This window comes from Tachypleus tridentatus, chromosome 12 (assembly GCF_004210375.1).
Source record: "Tachypleus tridentatus isolate NWPU-2018 chromosome 12, ASM421037v1, whole genome shotgun sequence".
In the NCBI taxonomy this organism is placed as follows: Eukaryota; Metazoa; Arthropoda; class Merostomata; order Xiphosura; family Limulidae; genus Tachypleus; species Tachypleus tridentatus.
This window is the reverse complement of record NC_134836.1, coordinates 68,972,790-68,991,028: the sequence shown is the minus strand read 5'-3', so window position 1 is coordinate 68,991,028 and position 18,239 is coordinate 68,972,790. Positions and strand designations below refer to the sequence as shown.

The following is an 18,239-nucleotide window of genomic DNA, read 5'->3' as shown; positions in this document are numbered from 1 at the left end:
TTGGTAACTCTTACAGAATGTATGGTAACTCTTATAGACTGTTTGGTAACTCTTATAGACTGTTTGGTAACTCTTACAGACTGTTTGGTAACTCTTACAGAATGTTTGGTAACTCTTATAGGCTGTTTTGTAACTCTTACAGAATGTTTGGTAACTCTTATAGGCTGTTTTGTAACTCTTATAGACTGTTTTGTAACTCTTATAGACTGTTTTGTAACTCTTATAGACTGTTTTGTAACTCTTACAGAATGTTTGGTAACTCTTACAGAAAGTTAAGACGCTGTCCAATACTTTAATCTGGTGGTAGGATTGTTGAATGGAGTGAAGTAAAAGGGTTTAGTGCTACCCTGCAGATCAGAGATGAGTGTGAACTGTTATTAGCAACAGAGACAAAATCTGACAGAAAATGGAACCACAACTCTCACTCTTTAAGAATTAATGAAGACACGTGAGATAGGGCAAAAGCTTTTTTTTAAACAAAGTGATTTGACACATCAATCTTTCTATTACTTCCTTCTGTTCGTGAAGTGTTATGAACAGTTACAATATACATAAAACTTAAACAGCATCTGACAACAGTTATTACTGTAGAACAATGTTTTAAACTTGGTTCTCAAAGTAACACTGCAATGTTTTATTTAATCTAGTAGAAAACTGAAATGTTAAAACGTTCACTTGACCACAGATTGATAATTTAGTTGATCCTTCTGAATATCTTGTTTTAAAAATAATTTAGGTTCAATAGACATTACAGAGACTGAGACTGAGACAACACCCACCACCACCACAGTGGCAGATCTGGTGAATTTATATTTTTATAATCAAGTTAAATAAAAAAGCGAAAGGTAATAATTTATATGAATAAATAATTTCAAATAATAACTAGTTATCCACTTCAATATAGTCTTCACTTAAAGTGGAAATAACAACAAATTGTTTTTGCTTGGTAGTTTTATAAAAAAAGCCATTGTGGGCTGGCTACCTGCTGTGTTTTCCGCGATAAATCGATCGCCAAATTTTAGAGTTATAAATTTGTTAACTCACGACTGTTCAGTTGGTGGACACATATCATCAGAAGAGACTTTATCTGTTCTTGAGTTTCGCGAAAACTTACATGAGGGCTATCTGCGCCAGCCGTCCATAATTTAGCAGTGAAACACTAGAGGAAGGCAGCTAGTCATCACCACCCACCGTCAACTCTTTTAACAACGAATAGTGTGATTGACCGTCACAGTACAACGCCCCCACGGCTAAAAGGGAGAGTATGTTTGGTGTGATTGGGATACGAAATCGCTCTGATCACCTGACCATGCCGGGCCTGTCTTTGTCTGAGGAGTTCGTATAACATATTAGTTTTCCATTCAGAATTGTCTTGCCTGTGTGTTCCTTAATCAAATGTTTTAAAGCAACGACAGTGATACACGATGGTATAATATTGTTATAATCACGTTACGACTGTTTTCGATTTCAACTTTAGTTTTTCACGAGCAAATTATGAACATTACACTAAATACAATTGCTATAGGTTTTCTCTACTTATTTACTAGTAGCGCGTTAAAAATCGCACGGTTATCACTTTATGAACACGCCTTCAGACATTTCCGCACAGTTTGTCTTCAACACAACTTTACTTAACAATAATTTAACTTCGTTTCGTTACATATTCAGCTATAAACACCTTACACTCACTTCTCTCTTTAGTACAGGGTTTATTCGTAGTTTCTGTGGGTTTCTTTTAACTCATAAAATCATATAATACATTGAACACTCGTAACTGTTTTATACAATGTTATAAGTACCATAACAAAACAATATCCTTTACCTCACATGAAGTTTTATTAAATACCTATGCGTACGTGAGTTTCTCATTTTTTATCATCATTAGACAACGATTTATCACTCTAACACACAGAGTCTGTAAGAAAGCGTGGTTTATTAATTGGTAAAGTGAAAATGATAGAATAAGGAAAATACAAGCAAAGGGCATAAAAACTGTTAGTGGTATATAAAGTTGTAAATCTACAAGTTAATAATAAATATAAATGGAATACATTGTTCCAAGCCTACACTGTAACGATAACTGTTAGTGGTTTGAAATAATAAGTAGTAAACCTACACTGTAATAATAACTGCTAGTGGTATGGAATGTTGTAAACCTACACTGTAACTATAACTGTTAGTGGTATGGAATGTTGTAAACCTACACTGTAACAATAACTGTTAGTGGTATGGAATGATGTTTTGTGAATTTTCACTGTAACAATGTTATTGAGGTCATTCAACGTTATCTTTAAGGTCAAATCCTTGTAAAAAAATTTTAACGTACATCGTACACCCAATGGCAAAAGTGTATTTATTTGTTTGTTTGTTTTTTAATTTCGCGCAATGGTACACGAGGGCTAAGTGCGCTAGTTGTCTCTAATTTAGCAGTGTAAGATGAGAGAGAAGGCAGTTAATTATTACCAACCACCGCCAGCTCTTGTGTAACATAATAACGTCTTCATGGCTGAAAGGGCTTTCATGTTTTGTGTGATAGGAATTCGAACCCGAGACCCTTAGATTACGATTTGAACGCTCTAACAATCTAGCCATACTGGATCATCAAAAGTATTAACAATAAGAGGAAGTCTTTTAATCTCAGTATGACTGGAATCTCTCTTCAACAACAACGCTTATAAATATAAGGCAAATATCTTAACATTTCAACTGAATGGTGACAAACAGTCAATAACTTCGTTCGATCTTGTGGTCAGTTATGATAAACCCCAATATACTACTTCTTGTTTCTCCTTTACGACGTTAATGTGTAAATTTTCCTGTAGTATGTAGCCGCTGAAACACATTTCTTTACATTTGATGTAAAAGATTACATTTTGTTAATCTATGAACTATTTGGCTTACAATCTGGAGTTATGGTGAACTTCTCCTTACAGTAGGATCATGTTAGGCTGTTCGTCAGCGAAATACCATAACTTGGTCACTACGGTTAATTATATGGCTCGAGCTTTTATTTCGATACGTTATAACCTTCTTGTCCTATGAAAGATAAAATGGTCTCCCTATGCGAAATTGTGACGTTGCTAACAAACTTGCTGTGGTCAGATTTTAATTTTATGTGATACATTCATGTCATGGATGCATTTATTCACACAATTGTTATGTTGTTTATAAATAACAATTTCTTTTAGTTTAAACATTCTGTTTATCATTGTTTATACTCCTACCATTGATATTTTAGGTGTATTAATAACAATTCCGAAGGACAGGACATCAATAATATTGTCATAGATCAGGCCTACAGTACATACAACCTTATGTCATATCACTACCAACTATTCTCCTATAACCCTCTATTTGAGGCCTGGTATGGCATGGTGTTTAGGTCACTCGACTTGCAATCCGTGAGTCGTGGTCTCGAATCATTTCACCGAACATGTTCACTCTTTCAGCCGTGCGGGCGTTGTAAAGTTGAGGTCAATCTCACTGTTCGTTGGTGAAAGGAAGCCAAACTGTTGGTAATGGGTGGTAATGACTTTTTCCCATTTCCTCTGGGATGTTACTGATACATTAAGGACGGCTATTGCAGATAGCCCTAGAGTAACTCAGCCCGAAGTTCAAATGAAACCAAAACTATTTCAAAAATTTTGACTGCCAATAGACTTTCGATATAACTACAGGAAAGTTGGAATTGGTTTGTATTCAGGGGGTGGATTAGTGTTTTTCAATACAGAACACCTCAACGACCTTTACTCCTGAATCTGATAATATTTATTGGATGATTTTACAAATTTACCAGAATGTTTTTGTTTTTTTTATATATTTGAGACAAATAATATGAAATCGAAGTTGTGTTTCCATAATAATATACTTTAACATATTTATTGATAAGAACTTCCGAATGAAAGTAAAGAAGAGTGCATACAACATCATATCTGCTGTATTCAGTGCTGAATAGGCCTTTCGTACAATACCATGGCTCTTAAGGCTAGCTGGGATTCAACAAACATAAGGTTGGTCTAGACGCTATTTACATAAGCAACTTGCTTGACAAGAACTTGTTAAGTTGTGAACTGGATTGAGTTGTTAAACTGTAAGTTTTCATCAGTTTCAATTTATTGCACAGCACGTGAAAATTTGGAAATATTTAGGATTAAGTCATTTAATTTATTCAAACATAGTAAATCAAATATTAATGTTAATGATTTAATTTTCGTATCGTTGTTCTACTGGATATTAAAACTGTATCTCAATCAACAATTATGAAAAGTAGTCAGTAATACTTGGCATGAAACAATTATTAGGGCTATTATATATTGTATAACCCTAGGTGTTTATTAGCCCCACGGAATGAATGAAGAACATAACGTTAAAAAATATAATAGGCCTAACAGGGTGTATTTTGGCATGTATATTTAGTTACAATCATGGTTCATCAGCTTCAAATAACAACTCTCACACCATAACAATCATTGTTCTAGCAAATGACCTATGTAAATAGGCTTTGAAGGAAGTGTATTTATTTTGTGTCAGCTAGTGTTATGATCTGTGTATTAAACAAAAGACATAATTGGCAATTAACACAGTGTGATTTAAATACTACTATATACTGTTATTGTTGTTGAACAAACCTAAACGACTGACTGCAAGCATAACTAATTACAATTATTCTTTGTTAGCTTAGAAAAGGAGTTCATTTGTTATAAAAACTATGGCTTCAGAAAGTTAACTTCATTTAATCTTTGGTGAATTGTCAATAAAGATGTTTATCACTAAAAACATTATTGTGGCGGTCGAAGATCTTATTAGACTTTTCGTTTGTGTGGCTTTGGTGAAACTGTAATAACAACTTGGTCATTCATCTCCGTTATATTGAGGCCCGTTTATTATCTTCCATTTCAAGTGGGTAAAATAGACTAACACCTACACCGTCATCCGCGGATCGTGAATCATTACACGGAAATAAATATACGTTGTTCTTGTTACTGGATGGTGGCAAGGGATGTTTGTGCTTTGAGATCCTCTTCCTTGAGTAACACGTACAGGAGCAAACGGAAGAAATGTCTTCAAACTCGGATGCGTCAGGCCCATGGCACGAAATGACACTTCCATTAGCGGTAATGATGTCACCTTCCAGTCGTACTGCCTCTTGTGCCGCCGTCTGAGCTTCAACCTCGTCTCTACGTTCGTCCTCAGTGTTCATGGTGAGGAACCGTAACACGAGGAGGTTCATTCCAGCTGAAACTACAGACAAGCCGAACAGAATAAACACTAAACTAAAGGCCACGTACTCGGGTTTGTTCTGGAGTGCACTCTCTTTTTGTAGAGCTACGTAGTCACCAAAACCTATCGTCGTTAAGGTGATAAAACAATAGTAGAAGGCATCGAAATAATTCCAGTATTCGTAGCGGGAAAATACCGCAGCCCCCGTGGTCATCAGTAACGTGGACAGAATGGACACAAGACAAATGAGGTTGGTTTCTGTAACCTCTGTATTCTTCATCTTGAGGCATCGTTTTGCAGTCTTAAGTAAGTAGGCCACGAAGGTGTTGAGCCGTTCGCCAATACTCTGGAACATCACTAGGCCTAACGGGATTCCTGCTAAGGCGTAGAACATACAGAATGTCTTCCCTCCCCACGTAGCTGGAGTGGAGTGACCATAACCTTTAGACAGAAAGTAAATATATATAATTGGTCATTAAATCATACAGTTTTAGCAGCCACTAATCAACATAAATGTAATATTTGACAAATAACATTTCAGTTTTTATCACTGTATTGGGGATAGTCACAATGTATACTGACGAACGACCTTCATTACTGAGACAAACAAGTCTAGGTTTGTGCACTTACAGAGATGCCAACTATTTCAAATGACTGAGCGTAATGATTGTAGACAGAGCCCATTGACAGTTTTAGTCTTTTTAGATTTGCCAGTAACAAGACAATCTGGTGAACGAGGTCTCTTTTTTTCCACCTAGTGAACAATCGCATTGGTGTTTCTATGCCGCTTAGAAAACGAGAAATACCCATCTACGCGAGCGCTGATTAGCTGACAAACACTGGTGACGTAACTATGGATTCCCCCACGTACCCAGTATGGAGAAGCACCGCACTCAAAGTATTGGTAGACGTCGGAGAACAACTATGTTTTATTATTTCAAGCACAAACAAGATTATCGCAAGTAGCCATTTGAACTATGTCTTTTATTTATTATCAAAATTTATTTGTATCTCAGTAGAAATTTTTTTAACCCCTTTCAAGCCGTGGGGGAACAATTTATTACTTTATTGTATAGACCTATATAATATATAATAATTTGGGAGTTACAACAAGTCGTAATATTTATCTGTATGAGCGCATGGTCGTAATGTATACACCAAAATCGTAATGATTACATAATGGTTGGCATTTCTGCACTTATTACAGTAATGTAAATGTAGCAAACTTGCCCAGAGGCTTGACATTACAACAGGTAAACGTAAAACTATACATCTAAGTTCAATACATGATTCGTGTGAACACCTACGACATTCACTGAGTTTGTTTTGTTTTGAATTTCGCGCAAAACTGTTGTCTCCTCCAGTTGTCCATAACTTAGCAGCTATAGACGAGAAAGAGAGCAGCTAGTCATCACCACTAACTGCCAAGTTTTGGACGACTCTTTTTACTAACGAATAGCGCGATTGATCGTAACCTTATAACGCCTTCATGACTAAATGGTATTTAGCTGGGGAGAAAATCGTACTTCACTTATTACAAGCCCTACTTCCCAGGTATTTCATACATCAGAAAAAAAAAGTAGATATTAATGAAAAAACCATGGAATATCGTTCATACCATAAAATTTATTGATTTTGTTAAAACTACATCAAAGTTATAATCAAGTTTTCAAACTGTCAATCACAAGGTTACATTAAACATATATGTGACGATTTAAGTCTCTTATACATATAGTATTTAAATTCCTTTAAAGTGCTTTTTCTTTGCCCAGTAAGTTGAGAAGGCCTAGTGTAAAAACAGCCTAACAAAAAGTTACCTTATTACGGTGTGAAAGTCTCTTCCGAGCCGATGAAGAACGACTTTTCATAAGACGTTAGTGTTAGACTTGGCATATTTTTGGCACTACATTATTTACTTCCACTGTTAGAGATTTTCAGTAATTAGAAGAGTATATGATAAAGGCCTTTTATATTTTTTACACCGCATCTCTTATCTATAATTCATTATAATCATGCTTTGCCAGCTTGGAAAAGGCTTTCACATTAAAGCAATTCTTATTCTGACAAATATATGGAAGTAGTATGCTGTGTTTATTGTATCCCAGTAAGCCTGAGAGGCTTTGATTAAGTGAAACTTGTCATCGGTAATATATGTAACAAACACAATGTTGTTAAAATACTATTATTATACGTTCTTCTAATTCTTCGAAATCCCTAAAGGAATAGATAAAGAATGTATCGTTTAACATAAAGTAGGTCTACTGTTAATGTCTTATAATACAAGTTAATTTATTATAAAACAACGGACCCTCTTGCTAAACAAAAACTTCAAACAGGCGAGTGCAAAATGATTTAACTAGGCCTACCTGATTTTGTTTCATGTAAAACATTTATTTTTGCCATTATACTGCGGCATAATAGGTCAGATATAAAATGATAAATTAAGTTTTTCAAAAGCTTGAACAAACATGGCTGTAACTGTGGCGGAAAAAGCTAACTATATATTTTCTTCTAGCAACATATCATCAAGCTAAGCTTTTGATTTAGGTACATAGTCTTCACTGCTAATAATAAAAAATACGTTAGGTGTGGGTAACGTGCGAGATCCTGTCATCATTAATAATTATCAATTAAATTTCAACAGATATGCCGTTGGAGATACAAAGAAGCGAGAAACGAAATATGGAGCCCAGTTTAGAAACTGGAGAAACAAAAATAAAACTTTCAAATATACTTTAAGAAGCGTTTAATTAAACGGTATGTTGCACCGAAACAGACGAAAACATCTTGTCATACATGAAGTATAAAATATGTGATAATTTCTACTGCTTTTCCTATAGTTTGACTATTGTCATACAAAAGACAAGTCTCAGAAGCAAATCTTTTCCATAGGCAATTTTATAAATGCGATAAATTGTGTTACAAGGTAAAGTTTCACACTAAACTCAATAAGCGATATTCAGGTTATATTAATTTCCTCTACATTTGATCGGTTTTATATTCAAACTTTGTCCGGGTCATCTTATGTTAAGCCTAACTTTGTATATCATCTTGGATGAAGTATAGATTTATTTGAACAATCTTATGTAAAGTGTAAACCCATATCAACCCAAGTAAAATTACACTGTGAAACAACCCTTCGCTAACTGGATTCTATAAAAAAACAAAACAAATTAGAAGTTATCATGGAAAACAGGGTATTACAACTGAGTTATATGGGGTAAATTCTGTCCGGGGTGAAACTACGTTTGGAATATCTTAGCCAAAGCTACAGCTAAAATTCGATTATTTGAGCTAATAAAACTAAGACTGAATTATTTTGAGTTAAAACGTTTAGCTGAATCTCCTTGTTTAAATTGGCGGACTATCTTAATTAGAACTAATGGATTATCTTTGTTAACTTTTGGAAATTTTATTAGCTAAAACAAGAGGCGATTTCTCGTGAATAAATGTTAAAGAAGTCAAAGATACGTGATATTTTGTCACATACCACAAGGTGGGTCCTCGACATCACAAAATATAGACAAACCAAAGATACGCGTTCTTATGCACGATATCACAATAACGGTCCTTGATATCATAAAAATATAAGTAAGCCAAAAATGTGTGGTTATATGATATCACTACTTAGGTTTTGGGCCTTCAGAGCTGTCTATCAGCCAACAAAATAGTCTGTTTTAAATCTAATAGTTTTATCACATTCTTGTGAAGTTTATTCAAATAATTTTCCAAACAATTCGAGATAAACAGATGAGTAACAGAGATACAGATGATATCTAAAAATAAAAACTAGTGCTCTAATCAAAATCAAAATTCATAAATATTATCTATTCGAAATAGAAATATACACGAAGTATTCTAAAACAAGCAACTGAGTAGAGATTTGGCATAATGGTAAACATGCCTAACTGTGAATATGAATTTTCGAGATTCGAGTCCCGGTGCTTTAAAATCGCAGTCCGTATTTGTGGTTATGAATAAGTTTTAAATGTTTATAAATGTGATGGTCAAAATGATATTTGGTTATACATTTATAAGTGTGACGGTCAAATCACATTTACAAATTTATGAATGTGGCAACCAAAAACAACATTTCGTTATACCTTTATATGTGTAATGGTGATAATCGCACTTTGTTATAGGTTTGAAATAAAAACCTACATAGTATTCTCTACACGAAAAGAAAACCTACACAGTATACTTTACTTCAACTAAAAATTATAGTGAATATTCTACAGAGTATATTCCGCTTAAACAAAACTCTACAGTCCTCCACTGGGGCAGCGGTAAGCCTACAGATTAACGACGCTAAAATCTGGGGTTCGATTCCCCTTGGTGGACACAGCAGATAAACTGATGTGGCTTTACTATACGAAAACACGCAAAACTCTACAACATATATTCTACTGAGACAAAACTATACAGAATATATTATGCTGAAACAAAACTCTACAGAGTATATTCCACTGAAACAAAACTCTATACAGAGTATATTCCACTGAAACAAAACTCTATACAGAGTATATTCCACTGAAACAAAACTCTACAGAGTATATTCCACTGAAACAAAACTCTACAGAGTATATTCCACTGAAACAAAACTCTATACAGAGTATATTCTATTGAAACAAAACTCTATACAGAGTATATTCTATTGAAACAAAACTCTATACAGTACATTATATTCGGGCATGAAATAGTAATGAACTCTAGGTTTACTACATTAATTATATCTATTCTATTATTTTAGTATAAATCACGAAACAGATAAAAATAAAATTTGATAAGTGTGAGTGTATGTGTGTGTAAGAAAAAAACCAATGATGCTGTATGTGTAGGCCACGATTAACGTGAAAACATTAGTTCAGTAATATGTGACTCATACACTAACATTGAAGTAGAGTGCATGCTTGAAAGCCTGAAGCCAAGCGAATGACGACAGACTGTATGATCAATAGGTTGGGGAACTGTATGATTCAATGTAACTGCACTTAGCAGATAGAAAGTTCTAACGTGCAGATGCACATTATCATTCTGCCATTCTATAACCACAGCCCAAAATTTGTAAGACATAAGCCACGGACAATAAGGGGAATAAATCTCAAACATATAGTCGGCTAACGGCTAATTAAAGTAACATTAGGTTTAACCAACATTTTCGCTTCTCAGTAGAGCTAACAGAAGAAAGGTGATTTGGCCCGATGTATTATTAATATTGGTAAATACACATATAGTAAGAATTCTAGGAACGTTACACTACTTACATGTTAGGTGGATATTCAACTAAACTTCTTTTCAGAACAGAAGTAATTTTTGTTTGAATACCTAGGTGCACTTTAATAAATGAAAATAAACCAATACAGAAAGAAACATAGATTTAATTACGAAACTAAAATCAATCATTCTACTAGTTTTATTAAAAAGCTCTAAGAGTTGAGCACGTTATATCAAAACTACTTCAATATACAAATCCAGTACTCCGACAGACACAGCCCATTACGGTTGAACAGATTGCATAAGAACTATATTTTTACATTGTTTCATGTATCATAAGTAATGTGGTTCAACCAAAAGTTAATCGCTTTTGGGAAGTGTACGTAACTACCCTTTCTAGACATGGTGTAACTAGAATATTATTGTTATACACACTTCTTTTTCTTGAAACATCCTCAGGGAATGAACAAGGATGTAGTATTATAAACTTTAATAGGTCTAATACTTATACCTTAGGATCAGTATAACTAATCATAATAAAACTTTGCCAGCTCAGAAAAGGCGTTCATCATAACCAAGTAAAAGACAGCTAAAAATATCTTTAAATTACTCTTTACATTTTGTAATACTAGCTGAAGTAATACTGAAGTTGTAAAACTAGCATACTTTTAAACTACAATGTTTAATTAAGTTTTTCTCTTTTCGGTTTTGTCGAGATAGTTTTAGGTACAGTTAAACTGAAATTATAGATCTACAAAGCATATCTTAAAACCATTATTTGATACCTGCTGTTAACCTGCTTTCAATACGTATTTCAACAACAGGAAGAATTACTTGTCCCACGGTGGGTTTGGCTTGGCTTGGTTTGAATTTCGCGCAAAGCTGCACGAGGGCTATCTGCGCTAGCCGTCACTAATTTAGAAGTGTAAGACTAAAGGGAAGGCAACTCTTCAGCTACTCTTTTACCAACGAATAGTGGGATTGACCATAACATTATACCGCTCACATGGCTGAAAGGACGAGCAAGGTTGGTGCGACTGGGATTCGATCCCGCAACTCTCAGATTACGTCGAGTGACTTAAACATCTGGCCATGCCAGACCCTCACGGTGGGACAATGGTTAAGTTTATGGACTTACAACACTAAACTCTAGTGGTTCGATTCCTTGCGGACAAAACAGATAACTTCATGTGGCTGTGCTTTAAAACTAATAAACACTTAATCGTCCTGCAAGTTACACAAAAATATATTCTATGTTAATAACACTAGTATTTTGTTTATTTGTTGTTAAACATGAAATTGCACATTGAGCTCTCGCTCTTACGCCCATTACGGTGTTGAAACTTGGTTTTTTGCTTTCAGACTAATAATTACCTGCGCCTTCGATAACTGTAGAACATCCAAAGGTTAGTTTATTAAAGGTAACTAAAACGACGTGCCCATAAGTTCCAGTATAAATATCACATTTGGATTTGAGATCAGGGTCGATCCCAGAGTATAGGGGGGCCCAGTTGCAAGAAATAACGGTCGTACCCCTTGCTACAATATATATATGCATGAGAGAGAGAAAAGTTAGAGATAAAAATATAATCGTGCATGTTGAGGGAGGTAATTGACAAGGGAAATGAACTAACCAGGGCTCTATGTCAACAGAGTTAATGACAAGGAAATGAACCAAACAGGGCCCTATGTCAACAGAGTTAATGACAAGGGAAATGAACTAACCAGGGCTCTATGTCAACAGAGTTAATGACAAGGGAAATGAACCAAACAGGGCCCTATGTCAACAGAGTTAATGACAAGGGAAATGAACTAAACAGGGCCCTATGTCAACAGAGTTAGTGACAAGTGAAATGAACTAACCAGGGCTCTATGTCAACAGAGTTAATGACAATGGAAATGAACTAAACAGGGCTCTATGTCAACAGAGTTAATGACAAGGTAAATGAACTAAACAGGGCTCTATGTCAACAGAGTTAATGACAAGGTAAATGAACTAAACAGGGCTATATGTCAACAGAGTTAATGACAAGGTAAATGAACTAAACAGGGCCCTATGTCAACAGAGTTAATGACAAGGGAAATGAACTAAACAGGGCTCTATGTCAACATGCGGCGACCTGTTTTACCTGTTTCATGCGCTTTCTTCCATTTAACATGTGGCTTGTTTTATTTATGTACAGATGATCTCAGATCTTACAGATGACACACAGTAAACTACTGTCTAGAAGATTCGCATCAATGTGTTGAATAGTTTGATCCATATACTAATGTTCATTTGTGAACACAGTAGCAGGTGATACGGGTTGTCCATTGTTCTATTACAGGGTTGGTTTTCTTCCCACTGATCGAACGTCGACAATACCAGCCGCAAGTAGCTTAACCAAATAAAGTTATGCCATATTAAAATCAATAAGAAAAGAGGATAATTGATGTTCAAAGAGATCCAATTCAGAGAATTTAATCTTGTCACAGACTATCGGCTCCATATCGATAATTGATTCTATGTCGCATCAAGTGACAAGCACATATCCAACCATCAACGTGACATTTCGAACACGACATTTAAAACTGTCTATGGTCACATCGCAACCTCTTTGTGGCGTGATGGATTTAAGCCGAAATAATATTTTGCGTTAGGAAGCTTACGTGAGGAAATATTTAACAAGATAAAGGAAGGTTGCTATCTGTAATAATTAATTCTGTCTTTACTTTTGTCGTTGTTGTTTTTAATACAATCAAAATAGAAAGTATTACATATATATGAGTGTTATTTTATTTATAGATCTCCTCTACTGTTAATAAAGTAATGATCGTATATTTCAAAACATCTATCTGACCAATGCTCAAAGTTACAACATTTAGTGACAACAACAACACATTCTCATATTTCAAAGTTTCATTTTGGTCATACCTTACAATCACAAGGTTAAATAATAATATATATTAGTTTAATTTCTATTTTATAGTTCCAACAAGTGACTTGGCCTAAATTAACGATGTAGAAACTGTTTAACAAAAACAAGATTCACGTAATTGCTTACTCTAAATCCACTATATCCCTTGTAATTACCAAAGCATCTCTGTGAAGTTGTATTCACTGTATAATATATTGTCATACGGAATAAACACTTTTGCAGGGATAAAGAACCGCTTACTAACTCAGTGGATGCAGAAGTTGTTTTAATATAAGATTAAATGTGTTTAGTCTCACTTCTGATATACAGGTGAACACATGACTATTAGAGCTATCCATAAAGTAACCAAAAATAAAACGGAAATAACATACGTGACGCAGGAATATTGTATAATATTATCCATAATTTGAACGCACAATATTTGAAAACTGTACGAACATAAAATAATAAACAACACAACTTTAAAATAGGCACCTAATTTGAAACATCTTTAACTAAGGTCATTCTATGACAAATAAAAAGTTGACTGTACATGTTTTAGACATTCCAGAGTCAGGAGTGAGTTGTAAAATAAAATATTGTCTTATATATCTGCTTTTTTTGCTTTTTTTTTAAATAGGTCATATGATTTATGTACAGGTTAAACACCTGTTAGATGGAACATACATAACTTCACATATATGCACTAAATCATCCATACGATACTGGAACTATATTTCTTATATACCTTGTTTTTGTTCTTTTATTTACTGACATGATAAAGAAGTTAATGTTTAGCTATTTGTTTATTCTTTCGTTTGTTTGTTTTGCAGGTATACAAGACCTCTCTAAAGTTAAACTGATGGACTTGAGATAAGATATCTGTTCAACAACATCCACCACCAGCTCTTGAGCTACATGTGTGTGATCAAATAGTGGAATGATCAACCTTATAAGAACCGCAAGACACTTCAGTCCGGCAACTATGGCCCAATTTCCGACCAAAACAGCACACAGTTATTATAGAACATATATCTTCAGTAAGAATGAAATTCTTATTTCCAGATGTCGCTTTTCTGTACATTTTTTGAGACCTTCAATTTTCTTCTTTCATTTTCTCTTCCGCCAAGAGTAAAACGTTTTATTAGTAAATGGCTATAATGGCTACGTGGTAAATTTATAATTTTCGATTACATTATACCTTGTTAGATAAACGATTACATTATACCTTGTTAGATAAACGATTACATTATACCTTGTTAGATAAACGATTATATTATACCTTGTTAGATAAACGATTACATTATACCTTGTTAGATAAACGATTATATTATACCTTGTTAGATAAACGATTATATTATACCTTGTTAGATAAACGATTATATTATACCTTGTTAGATAAACGAAGCCCTTTTTTGTGTAAAACAATGGCAGAGGTAAAGCAAACGAACAAAGCTCAAATTTTGAAAAAAAAATTGCTAAAATATTTAGTAAGACTAACATAACATTGTTGTATACAAGACTTAGCTTTTTGTTTGTAAGCCTTATTCATTAATGAATTTGAATGTGACGTTGCTTGCGTAAAAAAAACGACACTAGTCAGGTCACAGGAAAACGGTACTTTAATACACTTCATCCAAGTAGGATAGCTACAAAATCAGGGCTGTTGGGTGTTTTGAAATAAATCGCCTACGGGCAGCTACATGGCTATATATATTAACAAAATACAAATTTATGAGTGGACGTGACAGACTTACCTATTGTCGTCAATACTGTGGTTGCAAAGTAAAAGGCCCCAGCAAATTTCCATTGTATACCAGCCTTGTGTGGTACACTTTTAATGACGACCGTCATCCATATCCTGTAGTCGTCCTCGCTAACGTTGTATTTTGTGAGAAGAATACTCTCCACGTGCTGAAGCACCTCGCGCTCATCATCTTCTTTGTCCGATTCTAAAGCATCAAATATGGCGGCCCCGACTAAGAGATAAGTAAAAGTGCACACAATGAGAGATAATGTTCTAACGTTCTGTCTCTTCATTTCCACTTTGGCTGGTGATGATAAACAGCCATGGAGTAATCGAACAGCTGATCAACAGGGATACGATACATCCATTACATACAGTGTGGCCACTGAATAAAGGATCACATATCAAACATGGCACATGTACAAGTGTTTACACATTTTTATAAGATATGTACCTACTTATCAAACATGACACATTGTTATAAGATTTCCCAGTGAAATGTTTTTTGAGACATAACTCACCTATGAATGGAAGGTCAACAGCATTAGAAAGAGTTATAGTTTTGTATTCAGGACTGACAAACATTTGTAATATTTAGTACTGTTTAGTTTTATTATATCTGGTACTAACTACCAGTGTTCAGTACTGTGTTAGATGTTTAACATGCAGTTTTATTATGTCTAGTACTAAATACCAGTCCCCCGCTGATACAGTGGTAAATCTACGGATTTACAACGCTAAAAAAAGAGGTTGACACACACTAACTTAAAATGTTCAGTACTATGTTAGATATATAAAATACAGTTTTATTATATTTAGTACAAGAAATATTTGGTCAGTACAAAGTGAAATGTAGTTCCAATACATTTGTTTTTACCGTATGTGATGTAAAAATGTAATGTAATTAATGAACTTTATACTTAATATCATAGATCAGAGATATGTGGCCAGTACGAATAAAACGTAAGAACTTCAGTTATACGTAATAATTGGTCTTACTTTCTATGATCAGAGATGGTATTCTTTCTATACGTGCCATCACACAAAAACGCGATAGACAGAAATAGTAATTTTAAGCCAAGGTAAGTCTGTATGTTATAGGTGGTTACTAGTGTTCTTTAGTAATACTAGTGCTGTGTAGCTCAAATGTAAATTTTGTCATTAAAGTTGCAAAACAGTGTTACCATCTACCAAAGTAAGCAGATGTAGTTTATTACTAACAGAATATAGATCGTTATAGAAAGTACTTACGCAGACGAAAACCAGATCTTAACTCTTTTTTTTTCCGTCTGTTTCATTACAGTTAAGCCTAACCCCTAAACAGTCTTGAGTCCAAACAACCACTCCTATGTCGGTAAGGTATATAACAGCTGTACTAAGTTTAGTCTTAGCCTTCAGTTCACCGATCACAAGAACCATGTGACTTAGTTGTTCGTTAAAAAACACAAAACACACATCTATTAAAACACAGGGTCAAACTAATAACCACATACAAAGTGTCTCTTTAAACAGAACAGACGTAAGCGATAAGTTCCAGAACATCTCACTTTTCGCTGCCGCTGTGGTAGATGTAACAACAAAACCTTGCAATCGTTAATGTCCAGGTTTCCAAATGGCTTGAGAACGCCATCTACCGAGAGGTTTTATACTTTCTAACATTTTCTAACATTTTAATTTGTTGTTAAACACAAAGTTACACAAAGGCCTATCCGTGTTGAGCTCGCCAGTGGTATCAAAACACATCGCTGTACCACTGGAGGGGGTGGTGGTAGTTGAATAGTAAAATAACTGAAGCTTTTCCTGAACAAATGATAAATAATTTTTAAGCATCAACTAAATACGGCGTTATGAACTTTCAATTGATTCATATGGAAGCACTCTACTATACCGCACACAATCAGTAATCACCTTGTACAGACGAAAGCACAGTTTGGAAGCATCTGGAATACAGGTATCAAAATGTTTCCTTTTTTGAGGCCCGCCGCTAGTACAGCGGTATGTCTTCGGATTTACAATCTAGTGCAGACGTGTGTTTTTGAGCTCCGTTATTTGCAACTTTTTATATTTCGCTAGGCCTCGTTTTCTGAATATTAATTGTTTCTTGTGTTAATAATCGTTTTTGCTGTTTTTTCGCTGTGTAGTAGCGATGTCTTCTAATGACTTTGATGTGCTTGATGTTATGCGATGTACTGTTTTTGTTGAATGTACTAATGCCAGCCATGGTGAAGTTATCCATGCAGTTTGTTCAACTTTTGGAGCGGCTTCAGTAACTTCAGTTGTTTCACGACCCGGTGGCTATGAGGTTGCTTTCGTTTTATCTGCTGATGTCGATATGGCGATTGATTCTGGTTTATTGGTTAATGGAGTGCATTACTTCACGAATGAGGTTACCAAACGTACAGTTACTGTTTCTTTCATGGATGTACCTGAGTATATCGACGATGCTGTACTTTTACAGAAGTTGAAGGACTTTGAATGTGAGGTTAAAAGTCCTCTTGTATGGAAACGGGACCAAGGTATTTATTTACGTGTTCGCCATGTTCGTGTTTCGTTTAGTGCCACATGTACATCTTTGCCATATGTCGTGAAGGTTATTGATCCCCTGGGAAAGGTTGTAATGCTTAAGGTAAAACATGACCATCAAATGAAAGTGTGTAATTTGTGTTTAAGTGCGGATCATCTGTATAGAAATTGTCCCCAATTAATTTGCCGGAACTGTCATGAGCAAGGTCACGTGCGTCATCGTTGTCCTAAGCTTGGGGTTTCCCCGCCTCTCCCTCTCGATAGTGCTGTTGTGACTCAGGCCCCTATTGAAAGTGTATAATCAGATAAGGGTGATCGACCAACTGACGTTCCACGACAAATAATGGAGGTTTCTCTCCCGCTGAAAGAGGCGGCTACCCATAGTGTCTCACAGGACAAGTCTTCTCGTCGTTCGACTGTCCTTGCAGGTGCGAGAGAACGAGCTAGTGGTCAACCCTCTGTTGAACGCCGACATTTAGACAGCCACTTCCCACCCTTACAGGTTAGAGGTGAGTCTGCCACAAGTGCTGTTGTGGAACCTGTATCTCGCCGATGGAAATATGCGAGTGTGGTAGCGACGGACACTCCTGGGACCACGAAGAAAGGTGGTGGACGGAAACGTTTATCGGACATGATGG

At 35.1% G+C, this 18,239-nt stretch overlaps 1 protein-coding gene across 2 annotated transcripts; it reads right to left on the bottom strand.

Annotated features, from left to right (window-relative positions):
- Positions 1-1,505: 1,505 nt before the first annotated feature.
- LOC143233506 (two pore potassium channel protein sup-9-like) lies at positions 1,506-16,698 on the bottom strand. 2 transcript variants are annotated; one of them, XM_076469799.1, is made up of 3 exons: positions 16,330-16,698; positions 15,089-15,463; positions 1,506-5,661 (listed from the first exon to the last, which is right to left on the bottom strand). In XM_076469799.1, exons 2-3 carry the CDS (start codon positions 15,369-15,371, stop codon positions 4,865-4,867), a joined length of 1,080 nt encoding a protein of 359 aa, XP_076325914.1. In that variant the 5' UTR covers positions 15,372-15,463; positions 16,330-16,698; the 3' UTR covers positions 1,506-4,864. The 2 variants fall into 2 exon arrangements, with proteins under 2 accessions (XP_076325914.1, XP_076325915.1); XM_076469800.1 differs by having other exon boundaries at positions 15,089-15,310; positions 16,330-16,697.
- Positions 16,699-18,239: the final 1,541 nt, after the last annotated feature.